The sequence below is a fragment of the Falco cherrug genome, chromosome 3 (genome assembly GCF_023634085.1).
Source record: "Falco cherrug isolate bFalChe1 chromosome 3, bFalChe1.pri, whole genome shotgun sequence".
In the NCBI taxonomy this organism is placed as follows: domain Eukaryota; kingdom Metazoa; phylum Chordata; class Aves; order Falconiformes; family Falconidae; genus Falco; species Falco cherrug.
Genome location: NC_073699.1, coordinates 105,204,918 through 105,227,642, shown reverse-complemented (window position 1 = coordinate 105,227,642; position 22,725 = coordinate 105,204,918). Strand labels below are relative to the sequence as shown.

The window sequence follows — 22,725 nt, the reverse complement described above, 5'->3', positions numbered from 1 at the left end:
CATCTCAGATGGAAAAACTGAAAGTGTAGAAATTGGCAGATCTATTCCAGAATTAATAGGAACTTGAACTGAAATAACTGATAGTTTTCTATCAGTTGCCACACTTCTTTTCTTAAAAGAATTAAGTTTTTCCATTCCATCACTGTTGGAATGCAAGAATACTTTTATTTATTTGAATAATAATTTTGGGTTTAGAGAGAAACCCACCATGGTCCCGGATATCGGCATTACTCAGAGCTGAGGGTACAGATTTGTTTACAAAACTAATTTTCAACTCTTCACTAACAGATCCTGAAATAATTCTCTCTTCCTTCTGGGAAAACAGAATGCATTAGAGCAGTTCAGCATTATTTTGCCTGTTGTCCTTGCATGAGACTGCTGCTAAGTAGGCTAGTTTAGTCTTTTTCCTTTTCTTTTTTTTCCTTCTATGGAGAGGAAGAGCACAAAAAGACATCCACTGTAGCAGATACTGCAGTTCAGCTGGCAAATGCTTCTGCTTGCAAACTGCTATCCACTTGCTAAATATTTCTGAATAAATGATATACAAACACTGAAGAGGAAGAACAAGCTAAAACGTATCCATGATACTAAATGGAAATGCTGGAATATCTCCCTTCTGTTTGTTTGCAGTATATGTTAAATCACCCATCCTTCTAGCACAAGGTGCTTGCCCCAAGCTAAATGTGGCTATTTTTCTTCCTCCCGTCTTTCTAAATGGAAGATGACAGCCAGAAGAACTAGAGACACTTACAAAAAAATTATACATATTAGAAACATTGCCCTCCCTCCCACATCCACAGCTCCCTCCCAGCCTCTACTCACATGACAAATGCACCCACTCTGTGCTGCTGTGACACACAGCACATGACCACCAACTCACTGGTGCAGAGGAGAGTGTCCTCACCTGGGACCAGCAGGACAACACGGAGGGTGCATTATCTGCAGAATTACCTAGCAATCATCTTCCCTTAAATATCCCCCACTTATCCCCCCCTTACCTCCTCCCCACCTGCTGCACCCCCACCTACAGGCTATCAGCACTAGCAACAGGAGCAGATCTGCTCAAATGCTCCAGAGAGCCCATCCCTGCTGCAGAAGCAGGGGCTAATCTGTCGTCTAGCTCTCTGCTAATCAGATAAGTTTATGACAGAAAGTCTTTAGACAGAGGTACTTTCAGCGGGCGTCTGGCTCCAGATTTTCACAAGATGTAGCAGACAAAAACAGACTCTCATTTCAGCAGCCGCTGTCATGTTCCCTGCTGCTCCCCCCCCCCCGCGCACTCCCCCCACCCCCAGTCTTAGCAATGAGATAGGATGCTCAGATCTCAAAGCCTTTGAGCACCCATTGCATCTTCCTCCGCTAAACCAGTTCAGATTCCTCCTTATGCAAGCAGAAGGCTAATTACTTAAGCAAGCCCACAGGTGAGTGGGAAGCCCATTTCTCCTGTGCCAAGCAGTTTTGGGTCTTATCCTCTTTTAGCTGCCACCTTTAAGATGCATTATGCAAATATTTTGGTGTCTTAAGTCATTTATGGGATTAATGTGAAGTGATTATCAGTTCTTTTTAATCATGCCAATCAATAACTGGATGTCAGGGACAGAGGACAAATGCAGATAAACGCTGCCATCAGCACAATGCACAGGAAAGGGCAGAGGATATGAGCCAGAAGTGCAGAGCGAGAAAGGCAGGGAGTAGGAAGAGAAAAATGGGATAATTACATCTTTGCATTTGCAGAGTGTCTTGCATCCCAATCGAGCCCAAAGCACCTCTGATATGTAAACACATTAAGAGAGCTACCAGAAGGAATTGTTTTCTCCACCACCAAAATGCAACTACCTGTCCTTCTGGAAAAGAGCATAGCAACTCTTTCACATGACTTGATTCTCCAAAATGCAAAGAGTGCAGAATACTGTGATATATCCACCAAAAACTATATCCCGGAGATGTATGTGGAAGGAAACGTTACCACACAAGAAACTGTATTTTTCTTCCCCAAAAATCTTGAGGGTTTAGGAGATTTTCCAAGGCCTTAAAATTAAAATCAGCATGGTATGCAAAGGAGCATTAGCAAGTCGTAACTCCACATGGGAGCAGATACCACAGGGCTGATAGGCACACACTACAGGCTTTGAATTCAACTCAGTCCACCCACGCAATTCGCAATTCGGCAGGATCCCAGGAAAACATGGCTTTGCCGGAATACCTTTGCAGAAGGCAAACGGAACACCAAGGTGACATTGAGAGGAAAGGGGAGAAAGACTAGAGATAAGGCAAACAGGCTACGACAGCTTTTAGTACATCAAACTGTCCCCAGGAGTTGTTCCTTTTGTCTTAGCGCACCAGAGGTTTGAAGCAGACTGCCTTTTTGTTCTGGGCTTGTTCTACACCTGGCGCAACGGGAGGTAGCTTATAGCTGGTGCTCAGTCTTAGCATGAGAAAAGAGAGTGAAAGGTAACCAGAGCTGCTTATGAAAAATTGAGATACCTTTCTGTGTAGGTAAAGGCTTTAAGCATTTTTTTAAAATGCTGTAGGCCAAGCTGGCCCCAGCAAATATAGCTCCACGCAGCTGCAAGGACACTCGGGGACTATGTGGACTCTAATAAGGGACGGACTTGTGTAAGGCTCTGCTCAGACCACAGAGGTCTTTCTACCACCATGTTGGGTCAACAGAATAGAACACCAGCTTTGGTTCTGCAGCTGACAACTCTCCCACCTCCAGCTTACCCGTGACTTGCATGAGATAGTAAACAAACATCACTTTTACAAGAGACCCTCCTGAACCTCCACAGAGCAAAGCCCAACCAACTGCTTTCATCTCAATGCCATTTAATAGAGGTAGTGAAAGTTTAACTTTTAATTGAGTTTCAGTTCTTCAAGTCCTATGCTATTTACACAGTGCTTTAGCCAGGAAGAAGGACTCTGCCCAGCTACAAGCAATTTTCAGAAACTAGCTGCTGCTGCTTACTTGCTACCCTGGGCTGCGGCACTGCAACTGCGCTCCCAGCCCTGACACCCCACTGCCTCAGGTTCGCTGGCCCAGCGGGAAGGCAGAACACCTAGCACTGCCACAGGCTGTGGGACACCTGCTCGGTCCATGTACTAAAAGTTGCAAAACATGAGCTGTGCCTCCAGCCTGGCCAAACCCCTTCACAACTCAGTCCTGCCCCCAGCCCTGAGGCGAACACCTCAGCCAAATCGCCTTCACCCACACCAGCAGGCAGACATCTACCCCAGCCCTGCCCCATCCACTGGCCACAAAAATCCTAGAAAGAGCCTGGCAAGTTTCTCCACAGAAAACAGCTCTCTGAAAATTCAACCAACCACTCACCCTCTGCTGAAGGTGAACCGCACAGCACGCTCCTCTCGGCAGAGCAGCCCCGGCGCCCAGCAAACGCCCACGGCACTGCGGCACAGGGAGCCCCTGTGCTCGATTAGTGCCCACACCTGGGCAGGGATGCTGGTCCTCTGCCCCGTGTTTCAATGGCCTTTGACTGACTGTTCCCCCATTCCTCAGTCCCACTCCTCATTCTTCACTCCTACCTGTCAGCTACAGACTTGTGTGCCCACATCCCGTGGAAAAGGCCCAGCCCAGCCCCTACCAAAGCCCATCTCGCAGGCACTGGGTCTCCATGTCCAGAGCTGAGCAGCGCAAAGCGCATCCTGAACAAGTGGCACAGCACAGAAACGAGACCCTCAGCCCAGAGTACAGGGTGTTCTCTGTGTGTTCAACCTGCTCACCATACAGGACAGTGTTTTGAAAAGACAGCAAGTCTCTTGAGGAAAAGGATGTTTGTTCCTCTGGGTTTATACGCCACCAAACTCGCTCACAGGAATCCTGTCATAGACCGAACAGGCAACAAATTCATCAGCTCAGGGCCCCAGCAGGCAGAGCCAGTGCAGGATTAAAGATCCTTCCCTCAGAGGGAATACAACAGGCAAAAGAATATCCAGCTTTGCAGGACCCAGGTCAAGCGTGCACTTTGGGGAGACCAACATACATGCAGTAACACCTAAAACTTGGCTGCTTTGTCTGGCATAGTGAGTGATGCAACTGGAGGCTGGGACCTAGGCTCACTGGAAGGGAAACTGGAATGGGTGTAACAGCATTCCCACTGAAGTCCTCACCAGCAAAAGCCCAATTCTTGCATGACCTCAGCGGGAAGGAGCCCGCATCAAGGGGAATGCAGAGTTAGTCCTTCGCATGTAGAGGATTCCCCCACCTGTGTGCTGAAGGCAGTCATTCCACCGAGATGCTCACTTGCAGCCCCAGCAGGGCAGAGTCACGCTCTGCTCTTCCTTTGTCTTGTCTCTGAGCCGCTGCTGGGTGCCTGTTAATGCAGGCACCCCCCCAAGACATGCACTGACACATGCACACACAATCAGATTAAAGGTCTGATCCCTTCCAGTAGCATAATATTATATTTTAAAAAACGGATTAGAGAAGGGGGCTTGAGCAAGATACAGATCTCCTGAAAGGTCAAGGAGGAGACAAATAGCCTTCTGTAGGGCTGCAGGTTGCCATGGCAACGTGCAGTTTGCATGGGTTTTGGTAATTAACGGTTTGGGGACCCACAGTAATACAGGTATGTTTCCAAGCAGCAAGGGAACATGTTCTGAGGCATGACTGCCTGGGCACTTCCATCTCACGACAGCAGGTTTTGCTCTTGCAGTAAAATGAAGGGTAGAAAACAGAGTATGTACTGTCAGCAACTCCAGGGGGCACGTGGCTGGTTGGCCGTGTACAGATTTGCCTTCAAACTGGGAAGTGACTCCATGTAACTGACAGTCTTGTAAGACCTTTCTTCTGCTATCTGGCTCAGGATGGTCAAAGCTCTGATCACAAGACATTTTTCAGTATTTCTGCTATTTTGGTGGGCAAAGTTTTAGGAAAGAACTTGTAGCACTACAAGATTTTTGAGTCTGAATGTCAAATCCAATAGACATTTAACCTCAATACAGAACATTAAAATTCACCCTTGTCTGGTACCTGAACAGTGAATATAAACATGCCTAGTAAGGATAATCTCCTGATTATCCTGTTGCTCACTCTCTATTTGAATCCACCATCCTGTTTTTCCAACATCATACTTAGCAGCAGCGGAGAGGAGTACAAGGTTACAAATTTGGAGGATCTTGTGTGGCAAAGAAGTATGTGGTGACTGCTGATAAAGAAGTGAGATCCCATCTTCAGAAAGCTGTCCCTCCTACTAAGAAAGAAGGGAAAGGTAGCAGGTACCTAACAGCACTGTCGAACCCTCAAGGCCAACTCTTCAGCTTTGGGAACAGCTGCAAGTGGCACAGACCTCATAATGAACCTGGCCTCATAAGGAAGACACTTTAACAAGGAGTAAAGCTGGCAGTGGTGATGCGTGCTTGTTTATGACTGTGCTCCACATAGCATCGGAGAAGTAACCATCCCACCAAACATGCCATGTATCTATCCTGCCTTTTCCTTGCCCATTTACCCACTGAAAAGAATGTCCTAGGCTTTTGCAAGCTGCTTTCCATCCAACAGGATTCCCACCCTGCCACAAGGCTGTGTCCTGCTGCCAAAAGCAACAGTAGGATAAGTGGCTGGGTATTATTATGAATTGGGCAATTTTCAAAACCTAATGAAGAGAGGGCACAGGAGCAACAGATCCATTTACTAGGAATGCAGGAAAGCTGTGATAAGGGTTTTGCCTAAGCCACAGGCAACTGAGCAAGCTCACTGGTACACCACAACTCGGGCCATGCATGCTGCAAGCAGCAACCACAGAGCTTTTAAGGACAAGTACAAATGGCTCCTTTACCTGCATGTAATATGAAATGAAATCTGCTCTCTAACAAAACGGCCATTTGACCTTGGAGGGTATTTCTGAAAACACTGGACACTTGACCTGTTACACTGGCAGCGAAAGAAAACTGCAGGGGAGCACAGCATAGAAGGCATATGCCACAGGTTCCATGCTAGGTGCAGGAAAAAACAAAACAAGTCTTTCTCATCCTCAGACCTCACATCCAAACCCAATGAACACCACTGTAGGACTCTGGGAGTACAGTCAGGACACCACAGATACAGATCAGAGCCGACAGTCTAAAATTCCCTGTCACAACCCAATGCTCTGATATAAGAAGACCGTTCTGCAAAGCAGCAATGAGATGTACTAATAACTAATGGCTGCAAAAATTACCACTGGAGGAAAAAATACATTGCTAATGTTCTCTATGAATGCTTTGATTGCTGCAGTGTCTATGTTTAATGGAACTAACTGGTCCTCTGTCTCTCCCAAAGCTGGTTGTTCTGATGAGACTTTCTGTAATGGCAGTATAATGGTCCACCAGTGGTCATTTGATACCTGCAGTGCTTACAGGAAAAGGCACTCAAGGAGACAGACAGCCACATCAACTGGTGGAAACATCACCCAGACAGAAGGTGTCTATTTGGGACAAGATGTCACAACAATCCATTGACTCATCTGTGCAGTCCGCAGCGAAGCACCTGCAGGACAACAGCTAAACCAGCAGGACTATCATTTCTGGCACACATTGCATGAGCAACGTCATCTAATCTAGTTAATGAGCCACAACCTGTGCTCAAGGAAGGAGAAGTCCATCATAGGAACTGCCACTGAACTGTCAGACTTGCTAACTGTGGCCATCCCTTGGGATGTATAAATGAATTAGGAGCAAGCCCTTCCAGGGACGCTGTGGTAATCAGACATGCAGCAATCCAGTGCGACCAGCTTCTGGGAATGATAATCTTTTCTTGAGCAACATCTGCACCATAATGCTCTGACTGGCACTGTTTGAAGCCAGCAGCTATTGCTCCAAGATCCCTTCTGGTCCTGTCTTGTCCCCTGGTCCTCCTGCTGACCAGCATTTGGACCCTCACTCCCGTCACCTCTCCTCAGTCTCAAATGGTCCCAGCAAACTAGTCCCTTACACCTGCTGAAAGCCCTCTTCCCAGCCTGGTTCTGGAGCCAGCCCTGCCAGCACATTCAGCATTACAGAGGGGACTAGACAAACGGAGCAGACACCTCAGTCTCTTGGCCCCTCAAGAGAGGGTAAGCAGAGAGGTGCTGACAAATGCCTGGGCTGCCCTGCCCCTGTACGGCACCAGAGTGCAGACATACCACCCTTGGGATCCTCCAGAGGTGGCAGCTTCCAGCAATTGTTAACCCAAGCCGGATTCAGACTGGGAGCAATGCCTTTTAAATGTATTTCATTTACAGACATTAGCAGCAACTGCATCTTTAACAAGGAGAAGGATGAGGAGACTAATGGATGGAGACAATTAACCAAAATATAAATCAGTGTCAGAGTCTCTGCAGTTAGCAGAGGCAGCCAGGCGCCCGCAGGGTCTGGTGATTCTTGCAACATGCTGCTCACAGTGACTGCAAAGAGTGATTGCAAAGAGAGGGAAGGAGAGGGGAAGGAGAAAATTTGGTCAAAATGTAAATAATTTTCAATAGTGGCTGCCTCCCTGTTTGCTGCAGCCCTCTCCAAATAAGGAGGCAACAGTAACCTCACTACAAAGGCCATGCCCCGTCCTCCCCACAGGGTGAGCCAGAATGCATGCCTCCTACTGTCTATCCTGCCGCAGGCAGGGTTTGCTCCACCCATGCTCTGAGCTGCAAGACCACATACAGTAACCTTTCAGTGCTTGGTATCAGGCATAAAAAAGTGCAGGTCACTCTGCAAAGGCGGTATTTCACCTGTGGTGCAGCACCACTCAGCAGTACCCAAAAAAGGCTGCTCCAATGGTTAGGATACTTAGCACAGGTTTGAAACTCATGCTGTCATTGTTTTGCTCCAGTTTCCTGCCCAGACTTCGCTGGCTTGTCGGTTAACCACTTCGTGCTGCTGTTCTCCATACACATGGGGATGCACAGGGGCACTGTGTGAGTGAGAAGCATTAGACACTAAGAGGCAACCTGGTACTTCACAGCAGGAAGTTCCAGATGCACCTGAGATAAAAAAAGAGGGAGTGATATTCTCAGTAGACACAAAGTTACAGAGATTCAGAGACTGCAAGACAGTTCACTGAGAAAATGGTGAATTAATCTAGCACTGGACCAGACAGGATAAGTCTTTTCATAATCATTAATCAAATCAAAGGCAAACTGGGAAAACCCAGTCAAAAATGTATGACTGTCTTTGAAGGGATGCAAAGCAGGAGATTGATGCCAGGTTTGGAGAAGATAAGAGACTCAGAAAAGTAGCATGGGAGGAAATAAAACCAGAAAATATTTCTTTTTAAATATGTTTCACTGGCTCTCCATCCCCTTAACGATCACACAGTAAGTGCAGGGATTATATTAAATTTTACTGATCAATACAGTTGCCATAAAACTGTCCCGACCCTCGGTCCCTCCCTACAATAAAGAAAAAAAATCCAATATGCAAAAAGAGGAATGTCAGAGCTTGCAGGGGATAAGATGCAAGGACATTGATTAAAGCCAGGGAAAGTGGGAGATCAACACAGGTGTGTGCCCATGCATCCTTCACACAGACCCTCCTGTGTCACTGAGGAATACACATGAGGTTTCTTTTCCTTCTCATTCCCAGCCTGACCGGACACAAGTTCAAGAGTGTATTCCAATGGTACCTCCAGCTCAGGTAACAGAGTCACAGACTCCGTTTACTCTGCAGTGACTTCCTTCTACGCACTGTATGCACCCATGCCAGCCAGGCCCAAGCACCTTGCCTGGCCAGGTCGATATGCCAGGAATGACAGAGACTTTGCAGCTCCAAGGAGATGGCAACATTGCCAGAACCTGCAGAAGCACAAGTGACTTTTTCTTCTCTGTTGACCTCCTCTCCCCTCTCCTCACCATCTCCTCAAAAGACAAGTTTCTGGTGTGAGGATGAGACCAGTGTCACAGTCAGACTGTTGTCAGTTACTGGCTGCTCACGGCTGGGATGGCTGTACTGTTTGTGGGGTGAAAAGCTGGGTGGCTGGCCAAGCCCAGCTAGTGGTGGTGAGCGGAGTTATATCCCACTGGCACCAGGCACACAGGGTGCTCCCCGGGGCTCCATGCTGGGGCCAGCCCCGTTTAATGTCTTTAATCAATGATCTGGATGAGGGGGTTGAGTGCACCCTCATTAAGTTGGCAGGTGACACCAAGTTGGGTGGGAGTGCTGAGCAGCAGGAGGGCAGGAGGCTCTGCAGAGGGGTCTGGGCAGGCTGGACTGATGGGACAAGGCCAGTTGTGTGAGGTTCAACAAGGTTCCATGCCAGGTCCTGCACTTGGGTCACAACAGCCCCATGCAGCGCTACGGGCTTGGGGAAGAGTGGCTGGAAAGCTGCCTGCCGGAAAGGACCTGGGGGTGCTGGTCAACAGCTGGCTGAACATGAGCCAGCAGTGTGCCAGCAAGGTGGCCAACAGCATCCTGGCTTCTGTCAGAAACAGTGTGGCCAGCAGGACCGGGGCAGTGACCATCCCCCCATACTTGGCATTGGGGGGGCCACAGCTCGAATCCTGGATTCAGGTCTGAGTCCCCCACTGCAAGGGGACACTGAGGGGCTGGAGCGTGTCCAGAGCCGGGCAGGGGGCTGGGGCACAGGGCTGACGGGGCGCAGCTGGGGAGAGTCAACCTGGGGAGGAGGGGGCTCGGGGGGACCTTCTCGCTCTCCACAGCTGCCTGACAGGAGGGTGTAGCGAGGTGGGGTCGGTCCCTTCTCCCAGGTAACAAGCGACAGGACAAGAGGAAACGCCTCGAGTTGCACCAGGGCAGGTTTAGATTGGGGATTAGGAGAAAATTCACTGAAAGGGTGTCCAGCACGGAACAGGTGCCCAGGGAAGCGGTGGAGTTGCCATCCCTGGAGGTATTTAAAATACTTGTAGATGTGGCACTTAGGGACGTGGTTTAGTGGTGGACTTGGCAGTTCCGGGTTAACGGTTGGACTCAATGATCTTAAAGGTTTTTTCCAATCTAAACAATTCTATGATTTAGCAACAAGCAGTCAGTGTGAGTGTGTTGCTCAGGGCTACCCAAACTGGAGCACACGCCCAGGGACAGGACAAGCATGTAAATCAGTTGGTGACTGTGTGAAGGGAATAATGAGCTTTTTATGGAAGCCATTAAAAGCAAAACCCAGATTGGTCTATAAATACTGTTGCATCATTATAGCTCTGAGAAACCACCTTATGTAACAGCACAACTATGTGAAGTCAGGACCGGTATAAAATAACCACTCAAAGGCTCTCGTAGTTTTTAGTTAGCATTTTTTCAAACCCAAAACAAAACTAATAAACAATTTCCAAAGAAACATGTGTAATGCAGCTCAGCCCTTGAAAAAAATCCACCTTCTGTCTCCCTACCATGCACAGGTAAATCTGGGGCTCATTAAAAGGACCCAGAAAGACAGACATGACCTGGGGATCACTGGCTGTTGTGCTGCCGCAAGAGAAATACCTGACCGCAGCTCCCACATGAAATGCCACCAATATCACTCCTTTTCCCTTATCCTGCAATGCCCAGCCTCTGTGGGCCATTTAATCACAGATTCATTGATTTTAAGCCCCAGAAAGGACCATTATATCTACCTTGTCTGACCTCCTGCACAGAATCTGTCAGAAAATCACCCTATTGTACTCCCAGTTAACAGTGGCAGCTCAGAGTGAAAAAAATGTGTGATCTGTGTCTCTGCCCACCAAGGCGCAAATAGAGACCCTCCATCTCAGAACCCCAACCACACTGAATTGAGTGCTATGGGAGTAAAATAATCTGCTCATTCCCAAGAGCTGATGAATCCTCTCAGCTTCTTCCTTACTAGCATGTAAACCTTCCCACCCAGATGAAAAAAAGTACATTTCAAAAGATGACCACTCTGACTCCCTGCTGCATGCACAGCATCAAATCAGTGCAGGATTAACCACCTTCCAGCCTGGCAAAGCTGAGAGTCATCTTGGGATAAGAAATTCTGCAAAATAACTTTCTCCTCAGCATGTCTTGGTTCACTCTGGCATGGCCTTTGAGCAGACAGGCAAGGTCACTGACTGTGACACTCCCAGGCAGTAAAACTAGGGTCACTGAGTCAGCAGAAACAGAGAAGGGATGTGGATCAGGGAAAGCTCGCAGCTCAGACCGATCAAGGGCTCTTCCCCTCCTCCCTCACTCCTGCTTATCACCTTGCACACAGCTCAAAACATCCAGCAACATCTCCCTAATCACACAGAGCACAGCCAATACCTCTCCTCTCAGGTCGACGGTGGACAGAACAGCCAGAGCAGGGTAAGACCTAAAGCTGGGCACAGGAGGATTTGGGTCAAGGATCTGAAGGCTCTGATCAGGTGACTAATAAAGAAGTGGATGGGGCTGGGGGTGGTGCAAGGGGGGGCAGCAGAGTTTGTTTCACTGTTAAACAATAGGCGGCATGACCCGCTGACAGGCTGTGTCACTTTTCCATCAGAGATAGGCAGATAAGCCCCAGACAAAGAAGCTGGATGCAAGCAAGCATATGTATGTGCAACTCTGAAGAGCAGAGGGGTTGCCGCCTTCCTCCAGACCACTCTGTGCCTTACTGCCTCTCCCCATCCCACTCGTCACACTCTCCGACCTCTCTGGCACAATCTGGGCAGCCTTAGCTGCTCCAACCCGCCACTTCATGAACTGCAATTTGGCAAACTGCTGGGAGGCAAGCTACGTTATGATGCACTTTCTGGCTCCCTCTCCTTATTCCCAAATTAATTTCTAACTTCTCTATCTGCTGCAAAAACCTAGACCACTCACTTACCTGGCAACTCACATTTGTAGCCAGCGATGTGTTCAACAGCACTTTCACACGCTCAATCCAGTGCAGACTGGCCCTGTTGTTCAGGAACCCAGCTTAGGGCCCAGTAAAGCTAATGGAAAGACTCCCAGCTACCTCCCCTGCCACAGCGGTAAAGCTGTACCCTGCCAGAATTTTGCACTCTAGACAGAAGCAGAAGCATGACTTCCAGCAGGCAAAGCTCAGGGCACAGCTGCCCCTCATTCCTTGGCCTTCTTGGTTATATCTTTATTGCTCAGTCTTTTGGTTGCCTTTTAAAACTTCGTCATTGATAAAAAAAACCTCTCAGTCACTCTCTGTCCTTCTTAGACATCAGTCTTGATAGACCTTTTTTTTTTTACCAATTTACCAACATCCCACTTCTGCCTCTTGAGCATCTCCACCTTCTGACAAGATGCCACCCATCAGACACAGGCAAAAAGGGAAGGAAAGGGAAAAAATGAGGAAAGGGTAAAGAGGAACAAGGGAGGGGTAAACAAGTTTGACCAACTGGAGGGAGCTGAGAGGCCTGAAAATCCCAACCCCAACTATGGGCCATACAGCCCTAATTCTCCCTGCAGACTTATCTTGAAAAAAAAAAGTATAAAAATAATCTTGCAATGTCCCAAGCAAAATGCTCATAAAATTTCATTAATACTCATGACAGTTCATAAAAATGATCAGTAGAGTTGGCAACTCCAAAATTAGGTGTAAAGATGTTTTTATTCTAATCCTGCTTTGTCATTCAGCTCTGCAAGACCATAAATAAAAATAAGATGGAACTACACCACATTGATGCTGGACTGGAGGTGGAAGAGATAAAGCACTGAGATGAAGTGTAAACCCAGTCTATCACTGCTGGCACCTTATTCCGAGAGTCGGTTTTGACATGTGCCCATCTGCTAAGGTGCCACAAAAGCACTTGACAAAGGGGATGCCCACGCATTTTAGCCTCAGATTTCCCCTCTTGTCTACAATAATGCAGATAGGGCTTCTGAGTTTGGAAAACTCTCAGACAGGCCTAACGCATCTTGAATCCTGCACTTCCACCACAGTTGTAATGTTGGGAGCCAAAAAGCTTACTGTGCTGCCGGATAAAGGAGCACAGGGACTTGAGAAAAGGAGGAGCTCACAAAGCCTAAGAAATTAGGAGAGCCTGAATCCAAGTAAGGTAGGGAAAACCTTAAACACAGTCAGTCACTTTACAACTCCTCCATCACCAGCAGGATACACCGGCCCTCCAGATGAGACACCTCACCCAGACTTGTAAATAGTACAGGGATCACAAAAGTATGGTGTAAGCACTGTGCGAGACCGTCACTGGGAAGGTACAGTTCCCGGGAAGCACCTTTCCCCTGTGATGCTTGCATTGCTGCAGTCTTCTGAGGCAAAAAATATGAAGATCTTGTGCTATCTTCCTCTCATAAGGACATGGAACCCACTACCCCAAGGTGGCAAGAAGCCTGAAGGTTAGTTACAGACTTTTCTCCCACCTGCCGTTCTTTCTTAGTGCCAAAGTGCAGCACCCAGTTACACACAACTAGTCCCTTGAAAACATCTTCCACTTCTGCCTTCCACGCACACATTTGTTGGGCAGCAACCCAACACAAATTCACCAGAGTCCAGAAAGATTTTCCGTAACAGTCCATCTTCATCAGTTCATCTGCCACAACCACTACAAGTGTCTGTACGTTTTTTCCCTGAACATCCATCAAGCCCATGCTATTGATCACCCACCCCTCTCCCCGAGCACAGGCTGAAGCTCACCTTGGCCACTAACAAAGGAAGTTTCACTAGGAGAATAATGAAGGCAACCATGGCAAACAGAAATGCAGTTGGAGGGTGGGGCATTGCATACTTTTAACACCCCCTTATTGTGGGTCAAGTGCATTTCATGAATACCTAAAACCGTCTACATTCTGCTCTTCCCTGCCTCCTCACTATACAGACCGTGTGAGTCAGCCTCCAGTACTCCCTGCCTCATGAACTTCTGCAGCTCACATTGGAATCCTCCCTCACCCTAGAGCTTCGAGGTCTCTTTGTTTTCCCTTCCATCACTTCCCAGTGGCTTAGTGTGTTCCCATGTGTTGTGGTTTAACCGAAACCAGGACACCATGCACATTTATAAACCCTTCTTCCAGTTCCCTGGTTCGTCCGTAACACCAACCTAATCATCCCTGCTTACCCCAAATTTCCCCAAGTTCCAAGGTCTCCCACACTGGATCTCCAAACTCGTCCCTTAAAAAGCACTTCTGGAACTCTGTTCCTTGTCAGAATCCAAGTCACACCCACAGCCTCACTCTCTGAGCTAAGCAGCTGCTCCTGCTGCATGCGTGCAGTGCAGGGAAAAGCCAAACAACTCCTCTCTGCCTGCAGCACCAGGCAGCCTGGAGGTCCTGATTTTTCTCCTGACAGGTTTTTTGGCACATTTGATTTGCACCACAACCAATGGGCTTGTCCTGCTGACATGCAGAGCGTTCCATGAAGTTTTGGACTTGTCTAGATGCCGCGTTCCAATGTGCCTCGGTAACAGAATGTTTTGCTCAGCCAATAAAAAGAATGTGTTGCTGACACGCAGCTAGGCGCCTAACGGATAGAAGGTCTCTTTAAATCTCCCAGATTCTTCTCATTTTCTCAATTCATTAAGACACTTGCTTTGAACTGATGAAATATTAAAATACCCAGATGAGTGATTTTTGAATGGGCGATAGGGTATAAGTTTAGACAATGGACAGTGGCAACCGATGAGCTACAACAATCACTCACATATCCAATCTATTAAGGACAAGACAGACATATTCACAGTAGGGTGTGAAAAGGGAGGTCAGAAAACCTTCTATTCCAGAAACACGCCCTTCAAGTTTTGATCCAACGTACCATCTAAAAGCAGAAGGATACGATTCTCTTTTTGATCACTACATGCAGCTGAAATACATCAAGAATGCCTCCCCAAAGCTGCAACCAAGCTTATGCATATCTCAATAATATACCAGGGTCTTAAGATGCCCTCACATGCCCGGTTTATCCAGAGTCCTTTCAGCTGCCCTACAAAAGGTCCATTACACTCCCCCTCCCATGATAGATACCCTAGAGATGACAACACGCTGGGGATAAATACGAAGAACACTACTCTTGAATAAACATTCCCTCTTTCCTTGTAGGTATCTAATAGCTTTTCTCACCTATCTTATTTGAAATATAATTCTATTCTTCTAGATTTAAAATGAAAGCTAAACCTAGTTTATCAGCTACCTACTCTGCTCCATCACTTCTCTGAATCCCTGCTAGTACACAAATGGTCTCCTTTCCCCAACCCCAAATGAAGCTTCCTGGGAATGAATATATGAGCAAAAAGTACTGCTAATGAAATAATTTTTTCAGATCAAATGATACTTTTCAGCAAACCAATAGTTACTCATTTTTTCCTCCCTGTTCATCCACTCTTCTCTACAACTATGTTTGCTCCAGAATCTACATCAATAAGGCATAGATAAGGCCTTGTTTGCCTTTATCCCTACAGGAAAGGGAGAAGCAAAAGCTACCTGTAACTCTGCTCTGCATGCGTCCTTGCAAATCCCCAGCCTAACACACTCACGTGGGCCATGGGGAACATCCTGCCAGCAGCTTCTGTGGAGTCCAGGAATACACACAATGTCTATGGCTAAATTTCATCAGTGCCTTCCAGCAAGGTGGTATCAAGAATGACTGACTTTGCTTCCTGCCAGTAGCAGTCTTTTGTGTGTGGGGGTGTGTTTAGATCCACAAATAAAAGGAAATATTATACTCTACAGCATAGAGCCAGGTCTGTCCTGTTGCCACCCGAAGTCCCCCAAAAAGCAGCTGACGGAACCTCGCAGCTCCTCCTGGTTTATCTCAGCATCTATGCTTTCGAACTTCATATGGATGCTTCGTGGCTGATGAAACGCAAGCAAACCAAAGGTTGCTTACAGGGTTTTTTCTACGGAACTGGAGGCTTAGCTCCCTAGCTGAACATTCCCAAATGCTCTTCATTCAGACACAGAACGTTCTTGTTAATGTCTATCAACTGTGTGGATTTGCTGTGTATTTACTTTACTTCTCTTCTCCCAGTTAAACAAAAGAATACATCCATTTACTAGCTGGGCAACTATTGTCCATAATCAAACAGGTATGTCACTGTTTGATGAACAAACTGAGTTCACCCATCTGGAAAGTCTTTTCCTTTAACATATTGTCTCCACATAGCCATGCCTTGACTGCCAACAACAGTGGCGTTAGCCAAGAGCTTTCTTCTATTTATTGGCTTTGCCTTCAGGAAGCATGTCCTGGTTCACTGGTTTAACAGTTACAAAGGTGAGAGCTCTTTGTATATGCCGCCAAGATGAGGATTAAAACATTTCCTTAAGCAGTCTATGTATGTCCCAAAGCCACAGCAGAAATAATCTGGAAGGACTGTATTCAGCCTCATGTGAAGTAAGTGTCCTCCTCATACCAGTCCAGGAGTCACAGTTAATGCATTCTGCTGTATTTCACTGGGATCTTTTTTAAGCTTTCTGTACTATACAGTCAAGAGTCAGCTTCACAGTTGTCCTCCAAAGTCATCATGAGTTATGGAAACAGCTCTGCAGGTCTATATACAGTATCTCATCAGTCTTCTCTGCCCTGACTTAAGTCAGATGGGCAAATTCTGACTCCTTCTGTTTAGTTTAGCTCACTATCAGCTTTTTCAACTGGCGCTGCTGCTTCAGCCCTGCTGTGCATTGGTGTCGAGGCAGGAATCAGTGCCTGACAGAAGGGCAAAGGCAGGCCCCCTTTTGAAGGCACTCTTGTCCCTCTGCCACGGTCTGATTTTTCTGCTGTAAGTTAAGAGGCGCTTATCTGACAAATACCAGCTCTTTTAGCAGCAGATGCTAAAGACTGCAGGGCATTAAGGGATCGCATCCAGCTTCCAGCTGCTAAAAACTTCGTGTGACCTTTTAGTACCTACTTCAGGTCTCCTAGATTAAAAGGCAAAAGCTTACTAGGATAAATAAATAAATAAATAAATAAATAAATAGACAACCCAGAAGCCATCCTATATCAATCCTTACAGGGCAGAGCAGCAGGATGCTCTGGCACTTGATAACCTTACCTGTACCACACAGCAATACTTTGTGCTGAGTCAGGATCAGCCTTGACATGTTCAAAACCATCTACTTTTCAATACTCCTCTCCTGCTTTCCTTTTCTCTCCCTGTGCGTCTTTCCAAAGGAATGCGCTAAATCAGTGAATTTCCCTTTAGTTTGCTTCTCCTGTCCCATTTCCCATGTATTTTTCATCTGCTTCTTCCACTTGGCCTCATTTGTTTAATGCCCTCTTCTTGACTAACCTGTTTCATTCCTCCTTAAATACAGTTTTCTAAAAAGCGTGCCGCTGTACCACGTAGACCAAACACATTCATGTAACAATCCAGTAAAAGCACTGCAGTTTAAACTTGGTTCTGGCTGAGCAAGGGTTTATACCAGGGTTAAATCAATGTGGAAAGGCCCACTAAGTATGTTAAGAGTCAGATTTCAACAGATACATACACAGGCTCTTGGCCAAAGTCTGTCTGCTTAAAATACATTCTAATATGGTTCATGCCCATTCAGAAAGGCTGGTTACACACCACTGTAATCTTTGTTTAAATTGTGGTTGTTAAATGCATTTTATTTACTCTGGGCAAATGATGCTTTTGTTTCTTTACATGTCCTTATGCAGCCTTCATGTGACATGCACCTAGATAAAATTGCCCCCTGGGAGGCCCAATAAGCTTGGAGTGTCCCCTCAAGTGGATTTTTTTCTTATGGCAGTAAAGAGACTCTCTTGCATGCTCCTGCCTCTGTCCTTTGTCACTGTTTTATGCCTGCACCAGCACAGGACTTTGAAGACAGAAATGCTACCTTGGATAGTCTTCAGCTTGCTTACCGTGGAACCAAAAGCTAAAGCATGTACCTGGACGTCAAGATGCCCAGATCAATTCTCCGCTATGCTCCTTGTCTTTGTACCCAGCTTTAACCAAATCACATACCACCTTCTTTCCTACCAGTCAGGCCATCTTTAACAAGGGCAGCAGTAAACAACTCTGGAAACAGAAATGGTTTAATTGCACTGACAGCCTCTTGAAATTCTCAGGTGGGCAAGATGTTTATTCCATACCCAGCTGCATCACTGCATGGCATTAACATGCACCACCTCTTATCTATTTGTCACTCACCTCCCCGAAGTTCCCTCAATACATCAAGTGGCAACAAACAGAAGAAAGATCCTTTTCCTCCCTGGAACTCCTTTCTATTCCACAATTTATTTTCATGAGATACCTCAACCTCAGAAAGGTAATCCTGCCTGTGGTGCTGAGCAACTGTGACTCAGGCTTAAATCTATGGGAGCAGAGAGCAGGCATCTTGTGGTGGAGACCAGGCTTTAACCTTGTGTTCACTATTTCAAAATAACAACTTTAACACATTCCAGCAAATTATTCCAGGAACAGTATGTTCATACAAGGGAATTCTACCTTAAAAAGGAAATTTTAAAGGAAGACTAGTTGTAAACAAAATCTCAAACCTGCATGAACTTCAAAGGTTAAAAGGGAAGGGAGCAAAGCACCTGGCATGAGAAGGAGAGATCCTAATCTCCCCTTTCAGGGCAATTCCCCTATCTTGAGCTGTTGGTTCTTTGCATATAGAATGATTTGTACCAGGTTAAATGCCTTTTTATCCAGGGCAATGCAGGCAGAAATTCTAAGGTGGCTCAAGCCAATGAATCCAGGTATCCTCTGACAACTTGGAAAGGAAGATCAAAGACAAACTTATGACAAAGAGGCAGGTAAATTAAGATGGCAGTTCTCAGACCTGCTTGATTTAAAGTAGCATGGTGACTGTGTATGCATGCAGGTGTAGTGCATCATAATGATTTCCTGGCACTGGTTTGGGATGACCTGTGTTAACTGCCATGGGCTGAATTTGCAGGTCACTGACAACAAAGGTCAGTTAAACCTTTTTGCCATCCCATGATGTATTTTAGATATGCCAGATGTCTTACAGAATGGTGTGGCAATTTAGGTTGCTTAAACATACAACCTTTTTCTGTACTGACATACAAGCACACAAATTTCTTTCTTTCCCACACAGTGTAACACATTGTTCTCTTCTGAACTAGCGGGATGGGCACAATTTTTTTGTATTTGGGACTAACTGTTTAATCTCCAAAAGCAAAACTTCTGTTCCCAGGAGGAACTACCAATGTTTCTGCCAGGACAGAGCTAAACTGAAGGGAACAAACACTTAAGCCAAGGAAGCCCAAGAACTGTACTTGCTGAAATAAAAAATCAGACCATTATTTTATTCTATGCATTGCAAGTTCAGATTTTTTTTTTTTAAAACAGGAATTCTAAAGGTGTTTGCACCCTTAACTTGCTATTGTGCAGAATCGTTGTTCACGTGGCTATTAATTAAGGCTTGTGTCAGCACTTCCATTACAAACCTCGGCCTTTTAGGAGTTTATAACTTAGTCATAAAACCCTGCTCTAGGCTGAAATCATGGAAGGGTCTGCCTGGAAGGAATCCATTCTTTTGTGTTTTAGAGTCCCAAAAGCTTACAGCAACAAACCAGGGACTTTATTCTAAAGGCTGCCATACAAAAAACTTCAGCTGTTTTTTACAGAGTGCTGTGTGAGATATGCCTTCTCGACTGGCTTCTAGATGCTTACAGACAGGGTGGGGTTTATGTATTCTTAACACTGTAAATTTTAGGACTTACTGGGTTTTACGTGTCAGGGCCAAAGTCTGCGCTTACTTAAACACCAGTGAATACCTCTGCCCTCACTTGTTCCCTAATGGAGTATGAATCAGTACTGATTTGCCACCCTTCACTCCCCACTGCCTCCGTTGAGCCTCATGGCAACACCAAGACTTAACTCATACTCTAGTACTCAATTAAATACAGATGGACGTGTCCCTCCAGGTGCAAAGTTTAGGCTATAACCTTCACACACCAATGTTGCCAACAGAACAGTCCTAATTATTGGCAAAGTGGGTATGTGTGAATGGGTTAAAATGCCAGAGCACATCTGTCCTTCACTTCTCTGCTGCCCACTTTCACTCTTGTGCCACAGGGGTTTTTGGGAGCACACAGAACAGGGGCAGAACTTGTTAGCACTGCATTTGAAGGGCATGTGATGGTGATGGAAGTAATTTCTAATACTCCCTGATTCTGTCAGTGATGCATCAGTCTTGCAGATACAACAGAAATGTCCACATCAGCCGCAGCACTGATAGGTATGTCTCCCTAAAGCTCTTAAACAATGTTCTCTTGAGCAAACACTGTATTTGCTGCACCGAGTCTTACACATGTTAAGCCTTGTCATAAAAGTCATCAGCTAAACTTATTTGCACTCCCTTGTCCAGACAATCTGATGTCTCTGGAGTATGAATAATTTCTTGAAACGTTCGTGAAGTACCTAGTGTGCAGTGGACACTTCCACAAGTATAGTAGCAGCAGCAGCAGTTGTAGTAGCAATAATAGCAACAGTAATGTTTTCCTACCATTTATAAATATTTAACTGAACAGGAAGTTTACATAAAGCATCAGAAACTACCTAGCAAAACAAAAGTTATTAGTGGGCTGCTATTTGCAAGCAGATCCAATGGGCCAGATCCTGATTCCTATAGTACGCATTTATGTATGAAGCACCTGCAGAACCAGATTCTGAACTGTTCTGCACCCTATCTAGTTCCTTCTATATTCCCCAAAAAGTTTCACAGCTGCACAGATCAATTTTTCTTGTTCTAGAAAACAAGCAGTACCTGCCAGGCTCTACTATTTCACTCTGATGTGGCAATTCAGTATAAAAGAGAAATTTCAAAATTCCAGTTTTTCTAGTACAGAGGCAAATTTCTGCAGTTCTATTTTTAAAGGATTAGGTAAGTTTATGACTACTAGCAACACATACAGAAAACACACTATGTTCAGGATACCAACTGACCCAGAGGTCACAAAGGACTATTCATGTTTGTAACTGGGTACCTTCAGTTTATGAATTTCCACCTTCTTAGGTTATCTGTTACTGCAGGAAACCAGACTCCAAAACCAATATACCAGAAAGGTTTTGCAATCCTTCTCACAATTCAGACTTCTATGTCATTCCTTTAATTTATTCTTTGTAAAACACGTGTAATTTTCTGAATGTCAACTTTTTCCTGAGCTGACTTGTGAATACTCTTGCACTGCATGTTTGCAGCTGTAGTTCAACCCATTCATGCTTCACATTGCGAAATGCAGAGTCCTATTGGCTCCAAGACTTCATACTTCAGCACCTACATGCATAAGTTTTTGCAGGACCAGGGTGTCTCAGTGGAATCGTATTATATAAAGCATCTGTCATCCAGTGATTTCTTGTCATTTACAGTCACAGGCCCACCTTTTAAGGTAGCACTGCTTTAAGCTGGCTAAGCATAACACTGCAACTCCTGAGCAGCTCAGGAGCATAGGTCAGTTTGGCCTTTAATGAGCCTTTTGAGCAAAGGAACACTTTTGCAAATGAGATGCATACTCCCATGTCTGTCATGTCAGGAAACAGATCTGGGCCACCCCAACCCTGCATTCTTCCAAGAAGGGACCAGAGTAAACATATCAAAACCAACAACAGGCTTTCTTTACATGTCGACTCAAGTCTCTCTTCCACCATAACAGAGACTCCTCCCCTCCCCTCATAACTTTCCCCAAAATAAAAAGAAAAGAAAAGAAGGAGAGAAAGAAGAACAAAGGAGGAAGAAAAAAGCCACAGCACTAACAGAAATGTTCATTCACATCTAACAGCATCCATATGCCAGTAACATACCGTAAACTCTTAGCCTACCATACAAAGAAGGTGCCCCAAAATGGTACCTGCAAGAGGTCTCTCGGAAGGAGATGTTTAAATCCCAATGGGTGTGTATCCTGTTAACAAACAAACAGAGAGGTCAATGGCACATGCTGAACACTGCATCTCTTGCCACTTAAAAGATCTGCTCCATCATGACAACCCCCCCACAGTCCTCAAACTCCCTCTTCCTAGCTCTCAACCACAACTCCTGCCACCTCCTGAGCCCAGTGTGGGATGCTGGGATGGGCCACACTGCACGCATGTCGCAGTCCTGAGCGTCCACAGCAGGACTCGCTGCTGGAAGTGAGACCTGCAGGTGAGCTGGACAGCAGTGAGAGAACCTCTCCTTGCTGCATGCAGTCTCCCTAATGAGTGTAGGGACTGCAGGATGTTGCCCCAACTAACAGGACATGTTCAGAGGAAGCAGAAAGAACTAAGCAGTGACATTTTATGAAGAAAACCCAAATATGTCTGTACTGTATTCCCTCCTCCACACCTGCCACAGCTGTAAATAATTAGCCATTTCCCACCTCGGAAATTAACGTCACATATGCTGTCACTCTGCCCACTGACAAGCAGGAATAGCAGATTCTAGATGAACAATATCCTAAATTAAGACAGAGCAACCAAGGGCATTAGGGTTTTGTTGGGGGTTTTTTCCCCCCCTTGCTATGAGACAGCATCTACACCAATCCAGACGGCTAAGGCAATGCTTGACCTTCTGTGGTCTGGTGTCTCCACTTGATACCAGGGAACACTGATCTCCCCCACTACCCAAAGGAGGTCTGTGACCACCACTGTTTCTCCATGTCAGTGTGATTGATGAGAAACCCAGCCATTTGAGACCAAACTGGCAAGCAAGCCCGTATCCTTGCACAAATGCACTCCTACATCTCTCAGCACCTGCCAGTGAACATGCTCGTTCCTTAGCTGTGTGTATACATCAGCTCCTGCAGATGTACATTCCCAACAGCATTAAACATAAGTGGCTGCAAACATCACAAGTATCAGAGGCCAAATGCATTTTTGTGCATTTTGTGTATCCCTACAGCACTCCTGCCTCTGTCCTCAACTAGAAAAAGCAATAGTGTGTAGCTGAAGACCACCTGACTGCAGAAAAAGCCTAATC

At 46.0% G+C, this 22,725-nt stretch overlaps 1 protein-coding gene across 7 annotated transcripts in view; it reads right to left on the bottom strand.

Moving 5' to 3' along the window:
* Positions 1–22,725, bottom strand: part of SAMD11 (sterile alpha motif domain containing 11) — a 158,603-nt gene that overhangs the window by 59,672 nt on the left and 76,206 nt on the right. For all 7 annotated transcript variants that reach the window (XM_055705922.1, XM_055705924.1, XM_055705923.1 and 4 more), the window contains one exon: positions 21,620–21,670. In XM_055705922.1, the coding sequence (XP_055561897.1) occupies positions 21,620–21,670 (51 nt within the window). The remainder of the gene's footprint in view (positions 1–21,619; positions 21,671–22,725) is intronic.